This window comes from Paralichthys olivaceus, chromosome 23, assembly GCF_024713975.1.
Source record: "Paralichthys olivaceus isolate ysfri-2021 chromosome 23, ASM2471397v2, whole genome shotgun sequence".
In the NCBI taxonomy this organism is placed as follows: domain Eukaryota; kingdom Metazoa; phylum Chordata; class Actinopteri; order Pleuronectiformes; family Paralichthyidae; genus Paralichthys; species Paralichthys olivaceus.
Window position 1 is genome coordinate 4,970,791 of NC_091115.1, and position 24,315 is coordinate 4,995,105.

Sequence of the window (24,315 nt, forward strand, 5' to 3'; positions counted from 1 at the left end):
TCAATACCAGGGTTTGACTTCATAAAGAAAACTGTGGAGGTTTCATTACTGTACAGTTTGAGGTAAATGTGGAACGATATGTTCACTCCGACTGCTGCCAAACTCAGACTCTGACTCCTCGTTCATTTATTACAACAACATACGCCATAACAGATGCTCCATTTTCCCTTTTCCTGACCGTGTAAGTCTTGTTTATAGAAACAATATGAAGCATGAAATGGTTTTCTCCGTACAGTTACAGAAACTGTGTGACAGCGACAAAACAAATCTGCTGAGGAGAATACTTTATCAGATTCAGCCCCTGGCCTCCAGAATACAGTATGTTCAAATCTGTCAGAAACATATTGCAGCAGTTTGTGTGTGTGTGTGTGTGTGTGTGTGTGTGTGTGTGTGTGTGTGTGTGTGTGTGTGTGTTTAATTTCTGTTAAGACGTAAACAACCTGACCTGTTGTATACTGGAATAGATCTGGTGTTGTCACTATAGGAAGGAGATGTGTGACTCGGCGGTATAGTGACCGTCGTCTCTGCTGTTTGTCCTTGTTGAGATGTGTGTTAGTGCGTTGTGTGTGTGCGTTTGTTCGTGTGTGCGTTCTTGTGTGCGTGTGTGCTCTGATCTGAGGAGCAGGGCTGTGTTTCTCTGCAGGGATTTAGCCTCAGGCTCCACATGTCTAGTGAAGATGAACTCTACACAGCTTTGATTTGCTTCATCTGCTCCTCTGTACCCACTGATGCAAATCTCTCTCTCTTTCTTTCTCTCTCTCCCTTTCTCTTTCTTTCTCTCTCTTTCGTTCTCACAATGATGAGCATTCCAACCCTCAAAACGCCTCTACAGTTTTTCTGTATTACCTCCAACAAAGAGGTCATGTTGCCCCTGTCCGTTAGCTTGTGTGTTGTGTTTATTAAGATTACGCAAAAATGACTAAATTGATTTCCATGAAACGGGAAGAAAGACATTGGCCAAGAAAGGACCCATTAAATTTTGGCCTGGATCAGGAGAAAGGGAAATGATCCAGGAATCATTCGGTGATCTTGATGAACAAAGAATCAAACACATTCGGGGACTGATATCTTTAATACCTCTGTTTCACCAACATTAGCAGGTAAACGATGGGGTTCTAAACACGAGTACACAGACAGATACTCCTGCACACCTGCCGAGTAGATTCTCCTCCTCTGTGGGATTATTTCTAATGAGTTAGATGATTAGAAAAGTTCTGTTTGCATGAGTCACGTTTTATTCAAGTTTTTTTTTTTTGCATGTAATAAGTCTGAAAGATTTTTCACATCAGCTTGTTTTGTCTCGTGAGTCAGTGTGTGCTCGGCCCTTGAGTGTGATGCAGTAAATTACAAAACTCATTAACTGACTATTAGCAAGTTTTAATCTGATAGAAAATGGAATGTGCTGGTTTGTCTCCCGCTCCTGTTATTTGATAAATTACCAGTTAAAGGAGACATATGATGGGGTTTTAGTGTTTCTTTTCTCTGGTGTGTTAAATGTTTTTTGTGTATGTAAACAGTTAATAAAGGAAGCTCCTGCAACAGAAACGTCTCACAGCTACTCTGGCACGCCCAGAAACAAATCCAGGTTTTTATATCCCGTCTAGGAAACAATCCTCAAATAATCAAACGATGAATTTATTTTTAAAAATCCTTAAAATAAATTGAGAGTGGTCTTTTAGCTTCAGGGTGGATATTGGCCAACAATAAACAAACAAAGAAAATCTATCTGAAAATCAAACATCCATATAAAATATCCAAATACTAAATAACGATATAACTTCCTCACTAACAAAACTAGTAGTGGCAGTCCACCTCTACTGACAATCAAACACGAAGCCTGGAGCATGAGACATGTGATGAAGCAGCGCTGTGGCCTTCAACGATCACAGCAACGATCAGCAATTGATTTATCCAGCAGCGTGCTAACGTACTTTGCCAAAACCAGATCTCTACCTGTGACAAAGGTCAAATCCAGGGTTGACTTCCTTTAAATCACTCAATCCACGCAGGTCACATGTTCTCTGTTTCTCTCTTGTTCTGGTGGAGTTGGATAAAGATTTGTTCTCTTTTCTCCACCTCCCTCCAGTCTTTCTCTGCTCCCCCTGTCCACTCCTCTCTTTCTTCCCATCCATCTGTGGCGTTTTGTGTGTGCATGGCTGCGGTGTCGGAGCTGTACAGTTGCGGGTGCAGAGTGAATGCTGTGGGCGACTCGCAGATGGCCACCTTGTCGTGAGTTGAAAGAGAGAGCACTCGTATAGGTCAGTAATTGGAGTCAAGCCATATAGGTGTATGTGAGTGTGAATGAATATTTTATAGCGGCAGCACAGTCTCTCTTTCTCCGCTGTCTGTGTATCTCTCTCTTTGTTTCCATAAATGTGAAGGGAAATCCCTGAGGAGGAACCTGCTGCAGGGTGGGCAGGGACCCAGCTCCAGTCAAGAGTTTAATATTAATACACACTCACACACACCAGACTGCATTTTGCAAGCGAAGTTGATCATTTCCAGCCGTCCCTTTGTCTCAACGTGAGCGAGCGCCTGCTAGATTTCCACCGGCAACTGTGAAACAGAAAGTCATCTGCCTTTCAATTCCCGGAAACTCCTCGAGAGCGAGAATCGCCTTCCTCGTTTTGTTGTGACATCACTGCATAATCGCCATGGGAAACGGGACAGGAAGTGGTATAGAGATGACCACGAGGGCAAGTGGAGTGTGTGTGTGTGTGTGTGTGTTTTTGTGAGTGTTAGGGAAAGAGGTGGATCATTTCCTGTACTCCCACCTCCGCTCACTTCCTCGTGGGTAAAAAACTGCCTCCACAGTTCGATTCACTCACTGTCTCTGCAAATGTGACCGCTCGCCTCATTTTTTTTTTTAATGTACACCTGGAAAAAGAAATCTCTTCGGCTCACCTGACCTTTGACCTTTGACCTTTCCGAGGGTGTCGCTATTTCTGGTGCGTTGCCCCGTCCCCCCAATCCTACCTTCTCTGTGGCGATGACACATTTGTTGCGGAGGAAACAGAGCGGCTGAAGTAAGTTTAGTATTCCCTGCAGCGGGTGTTAATCTGGTGCAGCGTCGTGTTGAGTTGAATTTCTCCGGCCGGTGATGTATCAGCAGGCCTGGCTGTTGTCCAAATAATTTGTCTTCATTAAGCCTGGGAGTTTGGTTCAGTCCAGGTTTTCATCTGTGATGTGACAGGGAGCCAAGCGTGAAGGATGCGATGGATTCAGCGTGTTATGTATGTTGCTGTGTTTTTAACCGTGGCTTCATTTGTGCATGAGGTCAAGTTCAACTCCGTAGTGTCACTGATGGGTGGTTTGACTTCCAGCAAGGTGTCCGCAGCAGTAAATTCAATGTGTAAGTGCAGCAGTGAGCAACAGCTGTGACCATAATCAATTTGTTTGTCGAATATCATCAATGTCATGATGAAATTGATTCTCTAGTTCTGATCTTTGACCTTAGAAGTACAGGAAATCAGTTGAGAGATGACCAAGGGAGGTAAGGGGAAGATTTAAAGGGTCGCACTGCTTTAACGTGATGATAGCGTAACGTTGCATTGTTCATATGCATTGTTATTCTTCACCGTGTCTGCAGGTGTGTTGCTGTGGTGCAGTACTGCCACCTGTAGATCAGTCAACTAGTGTGACACCAGAAAATAAATTGCCTTAAAAAGATGTCTAAAATTTTATAATCTGAATTTAAGGACTTAAAAAGTCTTTGAATATTAAAATGTGAGTTACCATTAAATACGTTAGTTAATACATGTTTAGTTTGTCAAGTCTTCGTGTGTTCTAATTCTTTCTCAACGATGAAAATATTAGTTTCGAGGGTTATTCTCTATCTTGGATTGTGGGGAAGTGTAACTAATTGTGATATTCCTTCATATCTGTTATCTTTGATGCAGGTCTTCATCTAATTCATTATGATCTTAAAAAGTCTTGGTTTTATTATTGAAACCTGCAGAAACCATGACTGACTGGACTTTTTACCCATATTCCTGAAAAAATGGCAAATATTCCACATGGGTGCAGAAAAACAGAAAGCTGAGCAAACTGCTGCACACACAGTTAGTTCTTTACAAACCATAACTTATCTCGTCAGGATAATTTACGAGCTGCTGCCGTCACATAAAAATTCTACACCTGCTGCCTTTAAATCTACTTTTGTTCTCAGTCACCTACGCTGCGCGATTGAACAGCTGTTTCAGTTTTGTGTAGTGGCTCTGAGTGTTGCTCTGTTGAAAGCGGCTTTGTCATCACTGCAGATCCAAGAGTAGGCACTTAGCAGAGCCCCCTCCCCTCTGTAGTTTCCATGTGTTGCATCATATCTGTAATATGCCCATCAGGAGCACTGGAGGCTGATACAGGCTGGTGGATGGTGAGAGACGCTGGGACGTCTCCTCTCCCTCTGCCTGTGTGATGGTTTCAATCAGTTTGGCTTCACAACAGCTGGACCGACCCCATAAACATGATGTCAGCTACAAAAAGTATTTCAGCAGGAGGAAACAACACAGAAACCTCAGAGAGTCGCAGCCTATTGTACGATTGACAACGTAAACATGTAAATAGAACAAATTTATTGGAATTTAATGTATGAGCAGAGCTGCACTTTAGATTATAGCCGCTTTCTATTGACAGCGGTTGTTTGCAATGGTTCAAAATCTATGTCTTCCTTTCCACATTAGCCGTTCATGGTCCAGCCACGGAGTTTTGACTTCATTTCATTTGTAATTCGTTAATTTATTTGTTTTTAATTTTGGTTTTTGTTGGTTTTAAATAGTGATGGAATATTAACACTCAGGTTTCCCTTCTCTCTCTCTCTCTCTCTCTCTCTCTCAGACGGAGAATGGCAGTGCCCTCCACGAGGCAGCTCTCTTTGGGAAGATGGATGTAGTTCGCCTTCTGCTCGACTCAGGTGGGTTCATTATTGCGTCTCAGCAAAACAAAAACTCTGAGTGTTTGCTGGTGCACGTGTGTGTGTGCATGTGTGTGCATGTGTGTGCGCTTGTGTGTCTTGTTGTCTTTCTCTAGTTTAACCTGCAGCTATACAGGCCACATGTTTTTTTTCTCTTCCCAGATTGTGGGTTGAAATTACCCTCAGGTGAACTCCGAGCATCTGTCTGCTGCGTTCTTTAGCGTTGTTAAAAACTGAATCTCTCCATTTTATCTTTTTTTTTGTGTGACTATTCTCTATAATATAAGACAAAGCTAATATATATGACACAGTGTGATCAGAGTGACACATAGTGACGTTGTACGTTAAACCTGGACGCTATTGTCTCTTGATCCCGCCGCCGTCCCCTCCCACGCTTTCCTTCCTTCAGCACTTCCTGTTTCCTGCAGGACTTCCTCTGCGCGGCCTTGGTTGTATTAACCTCCTGGCTCAACATGGGGGCCATGCTGGTCTGACCCGCAACAAGTCAAACTTGGTACATGTCTGCATGTTAGACGCAGGACAGTGGCCTTGTTTCCATTGTCAGTCATAAACTATGCAGGGAAACAGCTCAGGATGCAAAAATAAACAGTCGGTTAAATTATCTCTGTGTTTTGGTTTTAGTGGAGAGAACTGGTTTCTTTCCTTAGAAATTAAAACATTTCAAGAGCTTTTCTTTCATTTCGAGAACATGTTTTCTTTTATTTCATGTTCAGATTTTCCACGAGATCAAACATTCCGTTGCTGCACAAACGTCCTTTCTCTGGGTTTGATCGTTGTTGGAAACATTTTGGATAATGTAAGTGCACAAGTTAGAAAAGGATAAAACGTAGGTCTTGTTGTTTTCAGACATTTTGAAGAATTGTTTCACATTATAAGTAATATGGAAGAATTGAGTTGCTTCTTTCTGTTGAGTGGGTTTGAACCTCAACTGCTGCGTGTGTCTACAAAACACAAGAAAACTTTGATTCTGTTAATGAGAGTAAATCAAAGCAATGCGTAAAAAGTAAGTAAAAGAAGAAACTGGCACATTACATCAAGTTCAAATGTGCTTTCTCCCTGTGTATATTCACCTTTCTTTTATTTATACCCGATGGTTCCCAGCAGAGCGACTGGAATAGAAGAACATATATTTTTCATGTAGAAGTAGAGGAGGATTAAAGAGACCAAGGTGGATAAAGATTCTGGTGGAGGAAAATCACACATGAATCTTGAATTCCAAAAGCTTCAATTTCACATTGCTGAGCTTGTTTATGAGTCTGGGTGTGTATCTGTGTCTGAGTTTGTGTGAGTCTTGTTTTTGTCTGGTCTCTGTGTTTTGTGAATTCATGAGTGCGTCACTGTCTGGGATTGTAATTTAACATCTTCAAGTGAGTTTCTCTCTGTCCAATAAATAACTTGATGAAAGCTGTTGATGAAGAGTTTTTGTGAATTAATAAAATCCCAAGTTCCTCCTCTGGTGACACATTCATCAGGAGTTTTGTTTCTATGCGAGTGAGTCACTAGATCCTGGGCCTCCGTGTTAGTGAATGGGACGTGGACCAAACTGAAAAGTCCAAGTACAAATCAAATAAATGATTCTCAGAGTTTGTTTCTGTCACTTTACTTTTAGCTCTTATGACTCTGGTGAGAGAGCAGTACATTTTCTGGGTCTTGCCCAAGTACACTACGGCATGCAGACCGGAAGAGTCACTGATCAAACCACCGACCTCCTGGTTAGTGGTCGACCCGCTCTACCTCCTGAGACCATCACCCACTGTGTCTTTTCTTTCCCAGGTATCGACACCAATCTGACGGATAGTCAGGGGAGAGCAGCGCTGGAGATCCTGAGGGAACATCCTGCACCCAAATCCCAGCAGATCACTGCTCTTATCCAAGGTAACACACACACACACACACACACACACACACACACACACACACACACACACACACACACACACAATTGGGTCGCTGCAGGAGCAAGAAAAGAACTTGTGTGCTGTAAATGTAGAAAATGACATTGTGACTGTTGAGAAATGTTGTTTTCCAGGAAATGTATCTTCCATGAGGAAACAATGGAAGCTCTTGTGTGAGTTTAGTAACACAACTCGAGCTCTGTAAAGGTTGTCCCAGACAAACACACAATGCAGGGTTGTTTTAAAACTAGGAGTCTCCCTCTCTTCAGTGTAACTAGAACTTACACTCTTCTAATGAGTCAGCACTATTATTACACTGAATCCCTCCGCTCTTTAATATTTTAACGTAAACTTGAACACCGCAATCTGTGATTCATGCTCAGCCCAATTTACATCCACTTCAGGTGCAGTCTATATTCACACGTGTTTATGGCAGTAGTCCAGTACATGAGCTGCAGGATGAGTGTGGACATGTTTCAGAAGTTTGGGTTATAAAAATGCTCGAAGACATTAAACATTGAATAACATATTAAATAGAAAGGAGATGTCATATTCAACATTGAAAGAAAACCGTTTTTCTACACATCCTATTATTTCAGAAGCTGAACTGAAGAATTCTGGGTGTTTTGGGGAAAAAAGTTGCAACAACTAATCAATGTGACTCAAAATAGTTTTGAGTGGAAATCTCACAACAGCACTTATCTACCGCAGTAACCCCTCATCTATTTCAGTCAAAAAAACTATAATTTTACATTTTCCTCATCTTGGTTTGTCACCTACCATCACACAGCCTGTTCTAAGTTCACTGCAGTGTGTTTTGTGTGTGACCAGTGATTGTTGGTGTGAGTTCACTCCACGGTTTCTGGGGAACCAAAGATTCCCCAGATTACAACTTCCAAATCGGTGTCGTCCTGACGTCCTGATTACGAGGCTTGGTATGAAGGCTGCAATCTGTGGCTCGGACGTCTTCGCTATCTGTCCTGGTGTAATCTGTGTGAGATGCGTAGCTACAGATGATTTAAAGTCCTGGTGCCACAGTTAACGTCTACCAGCCTGAAACAGTAACAGGAGGCACGTTGGCGAGCTGAGGATCCCAGCTGCTTTACTTTCGAGCTGGCCAAGCTTTTTAAACTATTAAGTCCTCAACTGAATCCTCACGACTGGAGAACCACACCGGGCGCCGCTCCAATCAGGATCCCTGGCTCATGAGACAGGAAACAGGAAGTGGGGATGGGCAACGGCTCAGCAGCTGGAACCTGTCTCGGACAAGAGGGACCCCACATCCCGCTCGGTGTACGCATGGGGCGGGTGTTGGCTACACACAGCTACAAATTGGGCACAGCGAGAGAATAAAAGACACACAGCTGACAACAAACCAGGGAAAACACAGCGATGCAATGGGAAGAGAGATTCAGATGTTACAAGTAATTCCAGCTCCAGATTAATGTGCCCAACGTTTTAAAGCTCCTGTTAAATGTCTGAGCAGTGAAAAAACAATCTCATTGCTGTATTTGCCCCTCCACTGCACAACACTCTGCCCCTCCACATCGATAACAGAAAGAAAGAGGTTGTGAGTCCAAAGGGCTGAAATGGGTTTTCTCCATTGGGTATCTAGACTCAACCTTAGATAAAGGGTGAGGTGATCAGACATCCGGAGGACGCTCGGAGCAGAACCTCTGCTCCTTCACGTCAAAAGGGGACAGTTGAAGAAGTCCAGGCATTTTGTTAGGATACTTCCTGTTCGTCGTAATTTGGAGGTCTGCGGGGCACCCTACAACGGGAGGAGACCCCTGGGGTGGACTGGGCAGAACTTGAAGAGAAGAGCTGGAAAGCAAAAGCTAGAAAGAGGGATGTCTGGGATACTCCACCTCCACGTCCTGAACCCAGATAAGCTCTGATGGATGGATGTTTTTTTAAATCTATTTATTCAGCGTCTTATTGTTGTTTTCTTGGCTGTTTTATTTTTTTTATGTAAATCCCCTTTAGCTGGAAAGGGCTTTGGTCCACATCTGTTGTTTTTAAACGTGCTCTATAAATACACTGATTTAACTAGAATATTTGAATGAGAAAATATGACGTCCAGAATCCACAACAAAGAAGTGAATGAAGCACATGTAGCTTTTCAAATGTCAACAACCATGTGCTGGTAGATATTGGGTTGGAATAGCATCCATCAAAATCTCATCTCCGTGGAGATTTGGACTTCAGCATAAATAAGGGCCTGAAATTGGTTGTGTGAGAGAGGGGGAGAGGGGGAGAGAGGGGGAGAAAAAGGAGACAGCTGTGACTTAGTGAAAAGATCAGCTGCATGCCATTTCCTGTTGGAGAGGAAGATGGGAAAGGACACACACACACACACACACACACACAGACAGCAAAAGACCTGTCATTTACTCAGTTTTACCAGCTGAGGGGCTTTATGTTTGCCACAGGCAGCTAATTATGAAGAGGTCCTCATTTGATTTACAGCACACAATACATCCTTTACTGTTCAGATTCTTTAACGCTTCACGGTTTTAATGCCCAGCAGCTCTGATTATGAAGCCCAGCACTGTGCATGAGTTCATGTAACACTCAGAGCAACACGGAGCCGTGTGACGTCTGTTGTTTGTGAAGAATCTGCTGATGTGATGTACGAGCAATAAAACTGTCAAAGCATTTTAATCCTTCCTTTCTGACTCTGATGCGCTTTATAATCACATGCAAATGTGGCCGTGTCACGATAATTGAACTGAATGCCAGGATTGTTAGTCGTACACACACCACACACACACACACACACACACACACACACACACACACACACACACACACACACACACACACACACACACACACACACACACACACTCTTTCCTGACATTAGCAGAGTTCCTCATTAGGGCTCTGCAGGTATTAGCTGTCACATGATTCCTCTGTGTGTGTGTGTGTGTGCGTGTGTGCGTTAGTCTCTGTCAGTGTTTGTTTGTGTGATTTCAGCTCAGTCCTCTTTCTTTCTTTACAACAGCAGAGCGCTTTCATTGCTTTTCATCTTCTTTAAATCAACATTTGAAACATATTTTTCTAGTTTTTATTATTGTAATGTGTGCTCTTGTTTAAATGTTAATGTTTTTATCCTTTTATTCTTTTTATATGGTATTTTTTTGTATTCTTCTGTATCTTTTATTTATGAAACTCTATACCAAGTGTAAATAGTTAAAGACGACTGTTTATTTATTCTTTATACAGTTTACAGACATTTTTATTCAAACTAGAAAACTAACAAAACCGTACCTGAATTTGTGGTGAAGTCTGAACTGATCTGTTCATCATGTCTGTGGCTGTACTCATGTATCGATCCAGTAAAATCCCTCTGTGGTGATTTTCCTCCCTTCGTCCTCCCACGCCGTCACACTGCCATCACACTTTTCCTCCAAAAATTGTTTCCCGTTCCTCGCTCACTCTTTCATCACATTTGAACCCCCCCTCACCCCTTTGCCTCCATGTCTCTGTAGATTATATGATGGATGAGATGGAGAGGAGGAGTATCGTGGAGGAGCCTGTTCGCAAGTGTCCCATCCCAGCACCTCGAACCTCTATCCCCTCGCCCTCCGCCTCCCCCTCCCTCAGACACAAGAGTGAGTACAAACACGTTAACCACGACGCAACAAAGACCAAATGACTTTAGAAGACTTTTTATTTTTTATATCCGACCAGAAAGAGTTTGAGAAATTATTTCCTTTTCAGACTGAAGTGTAAACCAGAAGCAGAGATGTGAAATAACAATCCAGGGAACTATACATTTTGCATGAGGTTGAGGAATCAGTTTTAAATTATGCCTCAATGTCTCTGAAAGAATAAAAATAAAAATGTGTTTTGTGTATTTTGTACAGAAACCTAAACTTGATTTTAACAATTTATTTTCGCAGTATCTGAATATGTGCAGTATAAATACACTCACGGAGAGCAGCTCCCTCAGTGGAGACAATGCTGTTTCCCTGTCCAGCGCTGCCCCCTGTGCATTGACTGTGACATTGCAGCAAGCTGAGATCAGATGCTGATCCGCTTTCCTCCTTCAGTGACTGTCAGCAGATCCCATAATTACCTTGATTACCTCAGAGACTGTTGGAGGGAGACAACAGAAAGTGATTAGCCCCTCAGAATGTGGCTGAATGAGCCACTTTGAACACATCAGCTCCGCAGAAGAGAGACATGTTTTACAGACATTAGTTGTTTTACAGACATTAGCTCTGGCTCTGGTTTTTGCCTAAAGTTAATCCAAGTGTTAAATCGGTGAAGCAGGATAGAATAATTCATTTTCTCTTAAATTAGAAATCAAAGAAATAATCTTCACTGTGAGGGATGTGTCATAGGAACTCTCTTCATGCTGCTGTTTCCTTACCCTTCCTCCTCGCACCCCCCAGATGATGCCGTGACGAGCGAGCTGTCCAAACTGCTCCACGAGATCAAGAAGTGCCGGGACAGGGACTACTCCTTCGAGGAGCTCTGCCACACCATCTCCTCCCACTCCATGGACAGCTTTGGGAGCGGGCGGCTGTCAGACGAGGACCGGCCCGATCGACCCAACGGCACCCTGACTCAAGGCACCAAGGTACAGTTACCACAGAGGATTGGTCGGGTTTAAAAGTCACTTTAAGACTTATAACCAATCCACCAACTCTATGTTCAATCAACAGTCAAACTCAGCACTTCACTAACTTCAGACAGGAGGTAGAGTAATAACTTGAGGAAGTGAGTAGTTGACAGAAAAAGATAATTGAGGCTAACTTTGATAATGAGTCAATCACTGAGATCATTTAAAAAAAGTAAAATATTAGTGTGTGTGTGTGTGTGTGTGTGTGTGTGTTCCTTTAATAAATACATATTAACAGATACTTGTACTTCATCCATCTTGACAACAGAGGGCAGTGTCTGATAATCTGATGCCACCGAGCTGGCTTCCTCTGTCAGTATTCACTTGTTGTTGCTGAAACACAACTGCTGCTGTTTGTTGTTTGCATGAATCTGTGTAGAATTGTAATTATTGTTTGTGTTTGAAGCCTGCAGACTTCTAATTTGAAATCCTGTTCGTGGTGCCTACTCTCGTCTCCGCACTCACAGAGGGAAACTGATCAGAGCTTTATTTATTTAAAGCCCATTTTGGGACAAACAGCTGATTCATATCGGTGTTCAGGCCGAGGACCGAGTCACAGCTGCAGGTTATTTCCAACAACCAGTGCAGCGTGACCACACGACCGGGCTGCGGGCTTTATCAAATCCACCGTCCAACAAGTCAGAGACACTGAGGTCATCCATCACACTGACCTCCCACCTGAGCATTTACAACACACACACACACACACACACACACACACACACACACACACACACACACCTCCACTAGTTGACCAATAACTCATTATGTTTTCCATTTCCATAAGAATGTCAATATGGAAGCATATGAAGAATGTTTGCGTACAGTGCAGCGAGCGGTCAGACGTGCAGAGGCTCACACACGTGTACGTGGGACACACGCACGCACCTTTGCTCACTTAAGCTGTAATTATCTCAATCCATCTTGTGTCCCACTCTCTCTCTTTCTATAAGTACCACTTTGTATTCTATTACTGACATTCACAGTGTCTGTGTGTGTAAGAGGCCCCAGGCTGCTGTCTGTGCATGTGGCCGGAGCCATTAGTATGTGATTCGAAGTGTCTATTACACATGAATAAAACATGTAGAAGCCCAGGACAGCCCGCTCGCTGTCTCCACACACACACACACACACACACACACACACACACACACACACACACACACACACACACACAGGAAGAATGCAGTGTATAAACAGAGTAGTAATGCAAATATTCTAAAGAGTAAATATACAGTACATGTGCTCATTAGTGTTGGACAGTAAATGTTTCTGAAAGCTGGTGTCGCTGGTTTATTGACTGTGGTAATTTGTTTTAAATATTAATTCTGCTTTTACATGTATTTGAAACACAACTGCAAATTCAGATTAGTGCCACTTTAATTAAAATATCCAGCTTCTGCTTTTATTTTTATAGTTGATGTGTCTCAGGAAATAGTGAAATAATGAACAGGTTGGTTCTATAATCCAAGGGCTGCAGCAATATAGAAAAAGAAAATGGAAAAAGTCATAATTGAAAAGCTTGAATTGTGAATGTTTGGCATCTTTTCTTCTCAGTTGATGTTTTGATTCCCTACTGGAGACGTTTACCCTCTTCTTCGAACTGAAACTTGTGTTAACGTCTCTGAAGCAGCAGTTTCTAATGTTAGTCAAGAAAAATAAATGCTCCCTCATTTGGTTTTTAAAAATATTCAAACATGAAACGAGACTTTTGTCCAGAACCTCTGCAGCTGTGATGCTGCTTTGCTTTAGGCCGCATGTGAACACTGACATGCTAAACATGCTCGCAGGGACGAGGCTAACAAACTGATAGATAGCATGGAATATTTAAGAGGTTCACTCTTTATCCATCATGCTGACGTTTGCCAATTAGCGCTGAGCAAATATAGAAGAGCTGATATCAATCAAAAGTTAAAAGGCAAATTAACAGTTTTATCTAATTATGTTCTGTCAACTGTTGTCAAGATAAAATAACCCTTCAGGAAATATTAGAGGAAAAGTCATTACCTGGTTAATCCTTAATTGATTGAGAATATCTGTCGTCTGGAATATTTAATGTCAGACCTATATAGAATATCATTTTTTTAAATCATTATCACCAATTATTGCTTTTTTTGCTTTTTAATGGATTTTGGTTCTTACTGAATTGCTTATTTACATTTTTTCTCCATTCACATTTACCTTTTATTTCTAATAAGTGAAAACGAAGCTGTGTTGTCACGAGAGAACCATATTTATAGTAAACTTTAGTTAAACTGAGTTTTGAGGTTTGACTGTCAAAATTTGTCAAATTTAAAGAATTAATAAATAGAAATTCTGAATTAAAATGTCTAAAAACGACAAGAACCATGTTACATATTTTGTTGACTAAATTATCTAAAAAGTTTCCAAAAATGTTCCAACCCAGAGAAATTTGATTTAACTCAACAGAACATTTAATTAGTTCCCTTTTATTCAATTTCCCGGTGGTTTTTTTTCTTTCTCTACTGTAACATCCCCGGGTGAAGGAAAAGACCCCCGAGAGGTCGAGGTCACATATCTTACGTTTAAAAGTTCTGACTCCTGAATATACAGTGTATTACTGTAGAATCAGTTCAGGACAAAGAATTTATGATAAAAAAAATCTGTCCTTTTAAGGGAGAGATGACAAATGTCATATTGATCAGTTATTCAGTCCTCAGTCGTGAATAATGGAGTCCTTTCTATCGAACACTGGCTGATGTTCTTTTGTTCTGTGACGAGAGGATGGATCTATTGTTCATGCATACAGTTCAGTGTGTGCGTGCGTGCGTGTGCGTGCGTGCCCAGACTGCAGTCCCCTCTACATCAATCAATATTCCACTGTTGCAGGAGGCCGCTTGGAATCTGGAGCGATTGGTGACCTTTTGGTTTCAGCCTCATTTCGTTGCTCCCGTCTCAAGTCTCGCTGCTGATCTTTTCCTCTTCCCATCTGTCTCTCCCTCCATCTTTATTACTCCCAACATTCTTCCTGCCTGAGCAGTCGTCCCTCCTTTGACACCACGTCCTCCTCACCCTCTTTTCATCAGACCTCCCTCGGTCTCTTTGCTCCTCCTGCTGTTGCTTGTAGAGATCAGACAATGCGGTGATGCTGCTCTGTCTATAATCTGCTGTGACCTGCGTCCTCTGCTCGTATCGGGTGGGCTGGATCTGACGCCTCCTGACCCTCATGCCAGAGGGTTCATACACACACATGCCTCCTGGGAGCCGAAGAGTGTGTGTGTGTGTGTGTGTCAGTTAAAGTCGTTTTTCTGTTTCTGCGCCTCCTTATTTCGGATCAACTCTTTTCTTTGTGTTATTTACAGTAGCAGACACGTTTCTACTTGTATTAAGTGCTGTGTCAGTTGCTGCTTGTGTAAAATATAAAAAAGGGAGATTGAGGCTGAGAATGAAACTCTTGTTTTTAGGAAGAATACTCAAACTGCAGAGTTTCGTTTTGCTTCTTGGAAATGAATATCTTGAATATATGGTTTCTCTTTTAAGCTCTTTGTTAATGATAATGATACAGACTATGATTGTAAAGCGCATTGTTCTTTTGACCTTTGACCTTCACATTGTTACACAATGTTTGTTTTTCTATGGGAATCAATCTATCCTCGATATTTCACCTCACAGCCGCCGACCCTGCCTCTTGCTCCAGCCCTGGAGGAAGATGAGGCCGAAAGAAGCTGCGGCCCCACTGGATTCTGGGAGGCCCTGACGCCCTGCAACGGCTGCCGCAATCTGGGCTTCTCCAGCCTCTCACAGGTACACACACACACACACACACACACACACACACACACACACACACACACACACACACACACACACACACACACACACACACACACACACACACACAGATTATTTTCACTGCATTTAGTTCACTTCATAATCAACATATACATGTGTCACATGATTGGAGAGTAACACACACACACAAACACACACACACACACACTGAATCACTACAGTGAAATTACAGGTTAGTGATGCTGCCATTGTTCTGAGTGAATACTTTAACTGGTTACCGTGGGAACGGAGTGAATGAGCCATCACTACGGAGACTGGCTCTGTTGGCAGCGCTGGATACTCCGCTCAGTGTTCTCCTGTTCGTTATGTCGACGTTGTATCTTCCTCTTCCTCTGTCCTTTAAGGAGGCATAACATTTTTCTTTATATAGATTTTTTGGTGGATGAAAAATGTGACTTATTCGAGAGGGGGTGAGAGAGAAAGACCTGTCAGAAATGACTTAGAAAGTTAATATTTGATATATTTATTCATGTCATCTCTGTGTGCACACAGTTGTCCTCGCAGCATCATGCATGTGCAGCACTGACAGCATTTCACAGTGTAAGTGGAAACCGTAATTGCAATGGAGGTATTAGACTTTATTAGGGCTTTCTCCATATTGATTTGACAGTAAAACATAAAACCAACCAGCATTTGTCATTTACCAACAAAAAGAGAAAAATTAAAAAGCCTCAAAAGTTACTTACTGTTTCATTTTGTATATTTAAATGCTGCTTACCTTCACTGCCGGTGTGTAACAGGTGCTTATTAACAGCTTAAATCCAAACTCTGCCCCTAGTGTTCCTCCTCCATCCTTTTATTTTACTTCCTTCCTTCCTCTCCGACTGCCCCCTCACCCCCTCGTGCTGTGTGTTTAAGTGTAGTTATGTATGTGCAGATGAGTGTTTAGCATTGCAACGTGTGTTGGCTCCAACAGCCGAACATTTGACAACACAACAGACCCTCTGTCTTGAACACTGGCAGCCCGCCGGCTCAACTGGCACTCATCCTGGAGAGGTTCGCACCTGTGTGTGTGTGTGTGTGTGTGTGTGTTTGAGACAGGATATGAGTGTGTACGAGTGTGAGAGGAAGAGCAATTGATAATGAAGTTAGCACCATGTTGATTTGCCCTCTGTAACTGTGAGTAAACACAGTTATTGTAAAGATGGAAGCGTGCGTGGAACATTTTTCCTCTTTCAGCTTCTCATCCCGCAAGAATGAATTCTTCTTTCGCTTGTTTTCTATCATCCCACTCTATCCCATGGTCACCTCGCTCCCTGCCTCATTTATCTTTCACTTTATATTCCTGCAGACGAGTGTTAACCTTTGAATCGATTGCCCGAACGCTGAGTGTCTTGGTTGTGCAGCTGTCACTCAGGACTGTCAGTCAAAGAAGTGGACTGACTCTAAGAAGTCACAAAGAAAAGACTCCAACTTTCAAAACTTTGAAAGCCTTAAAGCAACACTAACAAAACCTGTTGATCCTGCAAAGCACGTAGCCCCTCAGCTTTTTACCACATGCCTGAATAAGGACGTTCAGTCTTTGAATTTTCATCAACGTCAACGTCTTCCTCCCACCGTTGCCATGTGGACGCCATCTTACGCCAGAGTTTGTGTGAAGGAGGTTTCCTCAGCCGTGCTGACTTTTAAAAAACAATTTCACATCTCGCTGGCGGAGACCTTGAGAGAAAGATAATAAAACAAACGCAAGAACAAGACGCAGATAAGCAGGGGCCCTCAGCGTTGCCAGGCAACACAGAAATTCATGAGATGTCAGGCGTGGGATGTCCACGATTGACAAATCTCCATCACCGTCAGCACAGGTGCATCACACAGACACATCAGCATTTTCCATTTACTCCTCTGTTCCTCCGTCTCTCTCTCTCTCTCTCTCTCTCTCTCTCTCTCTCTCTCTCCACACTCTCTCTCAGACGTCCCTGTTCGTCCTCCCTCCTCCTCCAGCTGTTATTCTTTCTTGAGTAGGTAGCTGCTGACCTTTAATGGTCTTGGCCGCGGCAAGAGTTTTAAGCAGATGAGGGGGAGAAGGTCTGATGCAGGTTATGATCATAAACCCACGAGGGCTGTTGTCGATGTTAAGGAAGATCAAGGGGGCAGAGATTAGAGGAGAGCAGCTTTGAGCGCCTGTGAGTGAAGGACTGAGTGAGAACATGAGGTTTTTAGTTTTATATATTTAACAGGTTGGGTTTTTATCACAGAATGTTCAAACTTTCAAGTTTTCTCTGGAAGAGAGTGAGATGTGTATCTATGGCTGATGTTTAACGCCAGAGACTTTCATTAATACCTCTGGGACAGACATTGGACAGGTTCCTCTTACTGACCTTTTTTCATTTATCTTCATATTACAAGTCCAACTATCCAGAAAACTGCATCATAAAACTACTATACTAGTACTATAAATATTCTATAGCTGCTTTTTAAGAATCTAAATCAGCTCAAACTGATCTGCTGTGGTTTTAATGTGAAAATGACACAAATCACAACAGTACATTTACTTTAAAATGTATTTAGTCCTTGAATCTTACATATGTACAAGATCAAACTATTCCCTCACAGCATCTGAAGCTTCCTCCCCGTTTGTTGCGGCTGCAGTTAAACACAGGGAAGGTTTCAGTGAGACGGCGGCGCTCCGTCAGCAGCCACTCACCATGGCTGGTTCCGGTGTCTGTTGGGATGAAGCGTGGAGCCAGAGGAGAGCCGCAGTTTGAGCTCTGTTAAATACAGCGACCGTGGGGAATGTGAAGGGTGTTATTTTCCCGAGGAGCGACTGTTGGTGTCCCACGGGTGGCTCAGCTCGCTGATTTCCGAAGGATTAGCCAGTAATGGAGGGAAATCAAATTGTTTAGTGTGTGGGGGGGGGGGCCCTCCTCACCGCTCCGACCAGCCTCGGTCTCACCATCTCTCTTTTCTTTCTATCTCTTCTGTTCCCCACTTTCACTCGGCTCCCTTCGTCTCTCTGTTTTGGAGAGTTTTGGAATTTGAATGCATATATGACAAGAATAGTTTTTTTTTTTCACTTATCCACGTATTGGACCCAAACACTCACATCATGTGATTTTATAATAGAATTAAAGGAGTTCAACATTCTGGGATAAACTTATTTCCTCTCTTGGACCAGAGTCGAGGGAGCTGCTGGCCTCGCTCCGTCCAAAGTGAAAGTGAACACCCAACATCCTTAAAGCAGTTTCACTTTTATTTAATCCAAAACCTTGAGTACGCGTCATTACATTTAAGCATTTTAGGTAGTTATTATAACACTGATGATTAGTGACATTTTAATTAGTTGCTTGATGTTTTAAAAACGCGGTGAAACATCATGATTGACTGCTGACGCTGACTCGTGATTGGTCGTATCGATACCACAGCTCCGCTAAACGTACAGAGCAGCGAACATGTCTGTGGACTCTTGTTTGGAGCCTCAGGCGTCACAAGGACCTGGGTTAATCAATGCACAGCATGAGACTGATATTAATATCTGTAACTCGCTCTGGGACGGAGCCCACATTTTATTGCATATTAGCTTGAGTTAGTTACGGCAATCTGTCTTTTTGGTCAGTGTGTGTCTCTCCACTTCTGTCCTCTTTTGACTGCACCTCCCCTCGGCGAGGCCCTCAGAGGGTCCATTGTCCTCTCTGGTATCCCCCCCCCCCCCTTTTTCTCTCTAATCAAATAGCCTCCATGAGGAAATGCCAGCAAATTATAGCCTCTATTCATATCTGATGGCCTATGAACTCATTCCGCAGTGTACGGAGTTGAGATTTTTACAGTACGGAGCTGAGGAGGCAGACGGAGGGAAGAGGGAGTCACAGGATTAAGATAGAAGTTCCTCAGATGTGACCACACGGACGGCATATTTCCTATTTGTGTTATCAGCACACACACTCACACTCACTGTATATAACACAGGCACACACGTCCAGCTCTTATCCAGACAAGGAAGAAAACACACAAACTCATGATCATGGTCACAGCAGACAGTATGTTCAAACCCAGCGGTGCATTATTACACAGATATAATCACACAGCGCTACATACATCCTTGGGTCACATGTGCAGGCGCTGTCACACACACACACACACACACACACACACACACACACACACACACACACACACACACACACACACACACATAAAACGTTTAATCTGGCCTCTGCAGTTGGACGGGAGCTGCGTACGACCTGCTAATTAGTGGCCAGAGGAGGCCTCTGTTTGTCTCCTCTCTTCCTGTGCAGTTCAGACACAAGTTTCTCTGTGTGCTATCTCTGCCCTGAAAGATAGAGACCAGGGCGGAGGGTGGAGGGAGGGAAGTGAATGAGTGTGTTTGTTTGTCGGAGAGAGAGAGAGACTGCTCACGTCGCACAGCATGAAGCCTATTCTTGCACTTTTCTGAAGCCTTCTGACCTCTCCGGGGCCGTGAAGGACGCGGAGCGAGGATACCGTCAGAAGATCAGGTAGCTAAACCTGTTGTCACACTTCTGGATTAATTCCATCTCCACGTTCGTGGACTTGTTCCCAGGCTTCACTGTGGACGAATAGTTAAATTCCAGCTGGTTGATCCCTTTTCGGAGCAGCTGAATTGTCTTGTGTGTGAGAAATCAAGCATGTTTACTGTGCTCGATTTCAAATTTTAGTTTTTCCTATTTTTTTTTCGAGTTTGAGGAAATCTCTGCTCCGAGTTGCACTGCACTCCCACTTCCTCTGCTTCCTCTCCTAACTGCCGACTCATTTTCCCCTTCCCGCTCTGTCACTCTTGGCTTGCGCACGTCTCCTCGAGATCCGCTGACACCAACTCTGAAGTAAGTGTGGAGTTGTATCCTGGCATCTGTTCATCTACCTCTTTTCTCCCCTTCCTCCCTTATTCCTTTTCTGGCGCCACAATGGTTTCTTTCCCTCTCTGGCTCTTCCCGTGGCAATTCTGGTGGAGATTTAGAGAAACAGGAGTAATGACAGATGATGAGAGAGCGTTTGTCATCTCGAGATGAGCGAGATAAGAGGTAGAAGTGGCGAGGAAAAATAGCAAGAGCTTGAGATTCCTCACCTCTCTGTTCTTTTACAGATAATTTCAGGCACTTTTCTAAATCATCTCCTGCATCATTTCATTCCTTCGAATTGACTTTACTTTCATTTTCACTAACTCGTTAAAAGTTATCACCAAGTGAATGACTATTTAAAGTTTCAATCAAGTGCTTGATTCACCAACATTATCAACCACAGAGTCTGACTACTATCTGGTTATTCCAGATAGTAGTCAGCTAAATTATTGCTGGTCACTTTCGCATCTCCACGGACAGAACAGACAGCCCATTCCACACAGGCATGTTTGGAACTTGCCACTTCACTGGTTGTTAAAGGATTAATTAGAAACACATGGAAATGGTTTTCATGTTGCTACGCTCAGTACAGTAGAGGAGATAGGAAACGCTGCTTGAACCTCCAGGCCTGTGTTTCTGTCTGGACGGGCATGAACAGTCAAATGAAATGTGTTAGATGTGAAAATCAGGTTTCTTGTTTACGTGACATTTAATAAATCATGTTCTTGCAGAAATCTGACTTCCACACAGTGGAGAATACAGTGTGGTAACTCAGAGAACATGCTGTCCTTACTTTTGTATTAGTTATACTTGAGTTTTAGAATTGACGGGAAGATGATTCATTGCACCTTAAATCTGAGCTGTCAGATGAGTTTATAATTCTGAGCAGAATTCTTTTGTGCCTGAAAGCAGCAGTAAACTCGCAGCAGGTCTTCAGGACTCTATCACGGTGCCCTCTGCCTTTCCATCAGCCATAACCAGGCTGTCACATCACATCAGTGTCAGCCGGGCCCGGACCTCCTGCAGAGTGAGGGCATGAAAGACCGACTGGGTCTCCATTAGCCTGTAATGGCCGTCTAATTGAGAGCTGATGGGGACAGAAAAAAAACAGGTGGCGTTTGGTTGAAGGCTTTTACTAAAGTGTGGTGTGAGCGAGAGAAATCATCAAGAGACTGATCGCTCCATCAGCCCGAATGATTAATCCATTCTGAGTGTGTGATTGATGGCCTGGTGCAGTCTGGGTAATGTAGTAGCAGATGACAGGAAGAGTAATGGCTGTTGAATGAGGCTGAAAAATCTATTTGGAGTGGGGTCGAGAGCAGGCATATCCAGACCCACAACTTATCTCCATAGTGACACGTTTACCACTGATCCCATTAGAAAGGGCACAACCAGGGGCAGGTTACCAAGTGACACTTCAGAAAAGATGACAGAGTGTTGCATTATGGGGGGAAAAAAAGGCAGACATCCAGTGGCTGCGACGCCGGAAAGAAATGTTTTGTCTCTCTGGCTGAAATGACGCCCGTCACCGTAACCTTTTCCCTCGCTTCACGTCGCTCGCTCTTGTTTTTCACTCTCTCCGGGTATCTGCCTCACAGATAAGGAACCTTTTGGTCCCCGGCTCTTTCTTTCTGTCTGCGAATCCTCTGGGGCTTAACATTTTCACCAGTGTGAAATTCTCCCCAAATGAAAGAGAGAACTCTATAAAAAATATATAAAGGTCCCAAAGAAATAATCTCTTAATAGAACGAGAGCGATAAATGGGTTGGTCATAAAAAATCATATCGGCCCATAAACTTTTCAAAGAGCATTGTTTGTCAGTTTGGAAACTTATTTTACAGAAGAAACGATCCGTGAAACATGTGCATTTGTGTCTCAATATATTTGTCTTTATTTGTGTTAGTTTTTTTTATAGTTCTCAGTAATAAATTGAATCGCTAAACGGTAAAATATCAGGCCTCAGTTACATGCCTTTGTCATAAGGGTTCGAAAACAACATCCTTTTTGCCAACACACAGGACGCATTGAGTATGAGGTCAGTGATAGTTTCATCGTTTGAAACAGACGTATCGATTTTCCTACGTAACGGCAGCGTAACATGAATTAATTGTCTCCAAACAAAAAATCCCCCTTGAGATATATTTCATTTAATATGCATGTGAGAGGCATTTGGCAGACTCTCTATTCAGGATGATTAACAATAAAGTGCACAAACAAAGTGCAACAGCATTCATAAAGAAAAGTGATTGTACCCTTCTCATTAAGTTTAATGACAAGAATAACAAGAGGTACTTTCTTCCTCTGTATTTAGGGCTTACAGCTATTTACAGCTGTATTTTGTTTACAGCTAAGATGACGAGGCTCGTCTGTATCATAAAATGTGTGTAGACTTGATTTATTTTTGTAAAGATGATGTATTATTTCCTCTCCTAAAGATGATATATGTGAGTCTTGCCGTGATAAGACAGTTAAAAGAGAGAGAGAGAGAAGAAGCAGGAGATGTGGATTGAGGACGCAGTAACAAAGACATACTTGCAGATGTCAAGTCAGGTGAGCTTCGACCTGCAGCTGCTCAGAATTCACAGTGAGGCTGCTTCTCCGCATCGCTGAGAGGTTGTAGAGAACCGTGCAGCTTATTGGTGGTCGAGCAGATTAGTTGAGACACGTATCCGCAGGAGAAGAGCAGCTGTTTCTTCTCCTGAATAATATTTGTAGTTAACAAGTTGACATTAACCTTGTTTGACGTCAGTATTAATGAGTTATGTCATGAAGACGAGTTTTGTCAATATCACTGCAGCTGGAGAAGGTCAGACGTTTAACCGTTTATAATCAAATAGTGATTGAAGATGTGTTAATTGAAGTATTGAGGTATTTTGGTATATGTCCCATTCACTAACATGGAGGATGTGTTTTTTATGACCTATACTGCAGCAATCCACTAGGGGGCAGTCAAGATGATCTGGCTTCACTTTTTGGAGCTGTCATGTCGTTCCTCTTTATTTACAGTCGATGGTCTAAGTAAACTAACTGTTAAACCACCAACTTGTTCTCTGCTGGTGCTGCCCCCTGGAGTTGATGTACCTCTGGTTCTCTGATTGGTTGTGTGATTAAAATCTGCATGAAGCTATTTTTCAGCTGGACTTCAGGACAATGCTTTCATGTTGAACAAAAAGTAAAATACTTTGTCTTAGTTTAGCGAACTTTGTGTCACTTTTTCACATTTTTGTAAATCTCCTCTCACTGGTTGATACTCTGCAAAGGAGCCTCTTCATTTATATCTTTTAGAGTTCCAGCTGCCTGCTGAGACAAAATAGAATCTGTTTTGATAAATTTATCAGGTCTTTCGCTTCTGATGTTGTTAGTTTTGAGTGAACTTTGTGCCGTTTCCCAGCAGCTGTTTTGCTTCTCTCAAAAATCCAATCCCACCATGTGATGAGACCCTGAAGCTATCGCTCTGTCAAAGCATAGATTTTAACAATCACCTCTTTCATCAGTTAGGAACTTAATATATTGATATTAAAACCTTTTGGCTCTATCTGAAAATCTTTACAGGACTTTGCAGTGTGGACACTTATCACATTAAGCATTTGAAATCACATAAAACCCAACAATGGAATGATTTTTCACAAATTGCAGCAGTTTGATGACTATCTATTATTTATGAAAGGAACTTCCCTAACAAATCAACATGAGACTGAATGATTCTTCTCTAATCTTTACTAATCTCAACAGTTTTCTAAGGGATGTGTCTCGGTGGCAGCGACGGCCGTGACCAGAGCTTAATGTTTTTGGGGTTTCTCTCTACATTATGTCAGAGGATAAATTATTAATTGTAACTGTCTGTGTTTAGATCAATGAATACTTCCTGCCGCTTCCTGCAAACACAATCACTACTGGATGTATTACATAAATGTTTCTCACACTTCTCTTCCTCTGTTTTCCCTCTGTCCTTTCAGGAGTCAAAGTTTTCAGGAGACATCATCACATCACCATCTCTGGACGTCTTCCTTCCCGAGGACGAGGACAACCCGTACGAGTCTGTGACGACTGCCGTTACACGCAAACCCTGCTCGCTTGATATCAACCACCGGCTCAACAGCGGGCCCCGCAACGGTAGGACAAAGATTCAAACTTGTTACCTGAAGTTGGATTTCTTAACACATAGAGGTGGCCCTCGTAAAAGTACAACTGGGTGCAAATGCCCTCTCACGTTCAAGGTTTCCAAATCTGATA

The 24,315-nt window shown here is 42.7% G+C and overlaps 1 protein-coding gene across 7 annotated transcripts in view; it reads left to right on the forward strand.

The window, feature by feature from the left end:
• anks1b (ankyrin repeat and sterile alpha motif domain containing 1B) overlaps nucleotides 1–24,315 on the forward strand; it is a 253,213-nt gene that overhangs the window by 54,628 nt on the left and 174,270 nt on the right. For 6 of the 7 annotated variants that reach the window (XM_069519469.1, XM_069519470.1, XM_069519474.1 and 3 more), the window contains exons 6-11: nucleotides 4,834–4,909; nucleotides 6,704–6,805; nucleotides 10,320–10,442; nucleotides 11,229–11,416; nucleotides 15,092–15,223; nucleotides 24,039–24,195. In XM_069519469.1, coding sequence (XP_069375570.1) covers nucleotides 4,834–4,909; nucleotides 6,704–6,805; nucleotides 10,320–10,442; nucleotides 11,229–11,416; nucleotides 15,092–15,223; nucleotides 24,039–24,195 — 778 coding nt within the window. Of the gene's footprint in view, nucleotides 1–2,680; nucleotides 3,027–4,833; nucleotides 4,910–6,703; nucleotides 6,806–10,319; nucleotides 10,443–11,228; nucleotides 11,417–15,091; nucleotides 15,224–24,038; nucleotides 24,196–24,315 lie in introns of those variants that run through there. The other variant, XM_020092385.2, reaches the window with a different exon arrangement.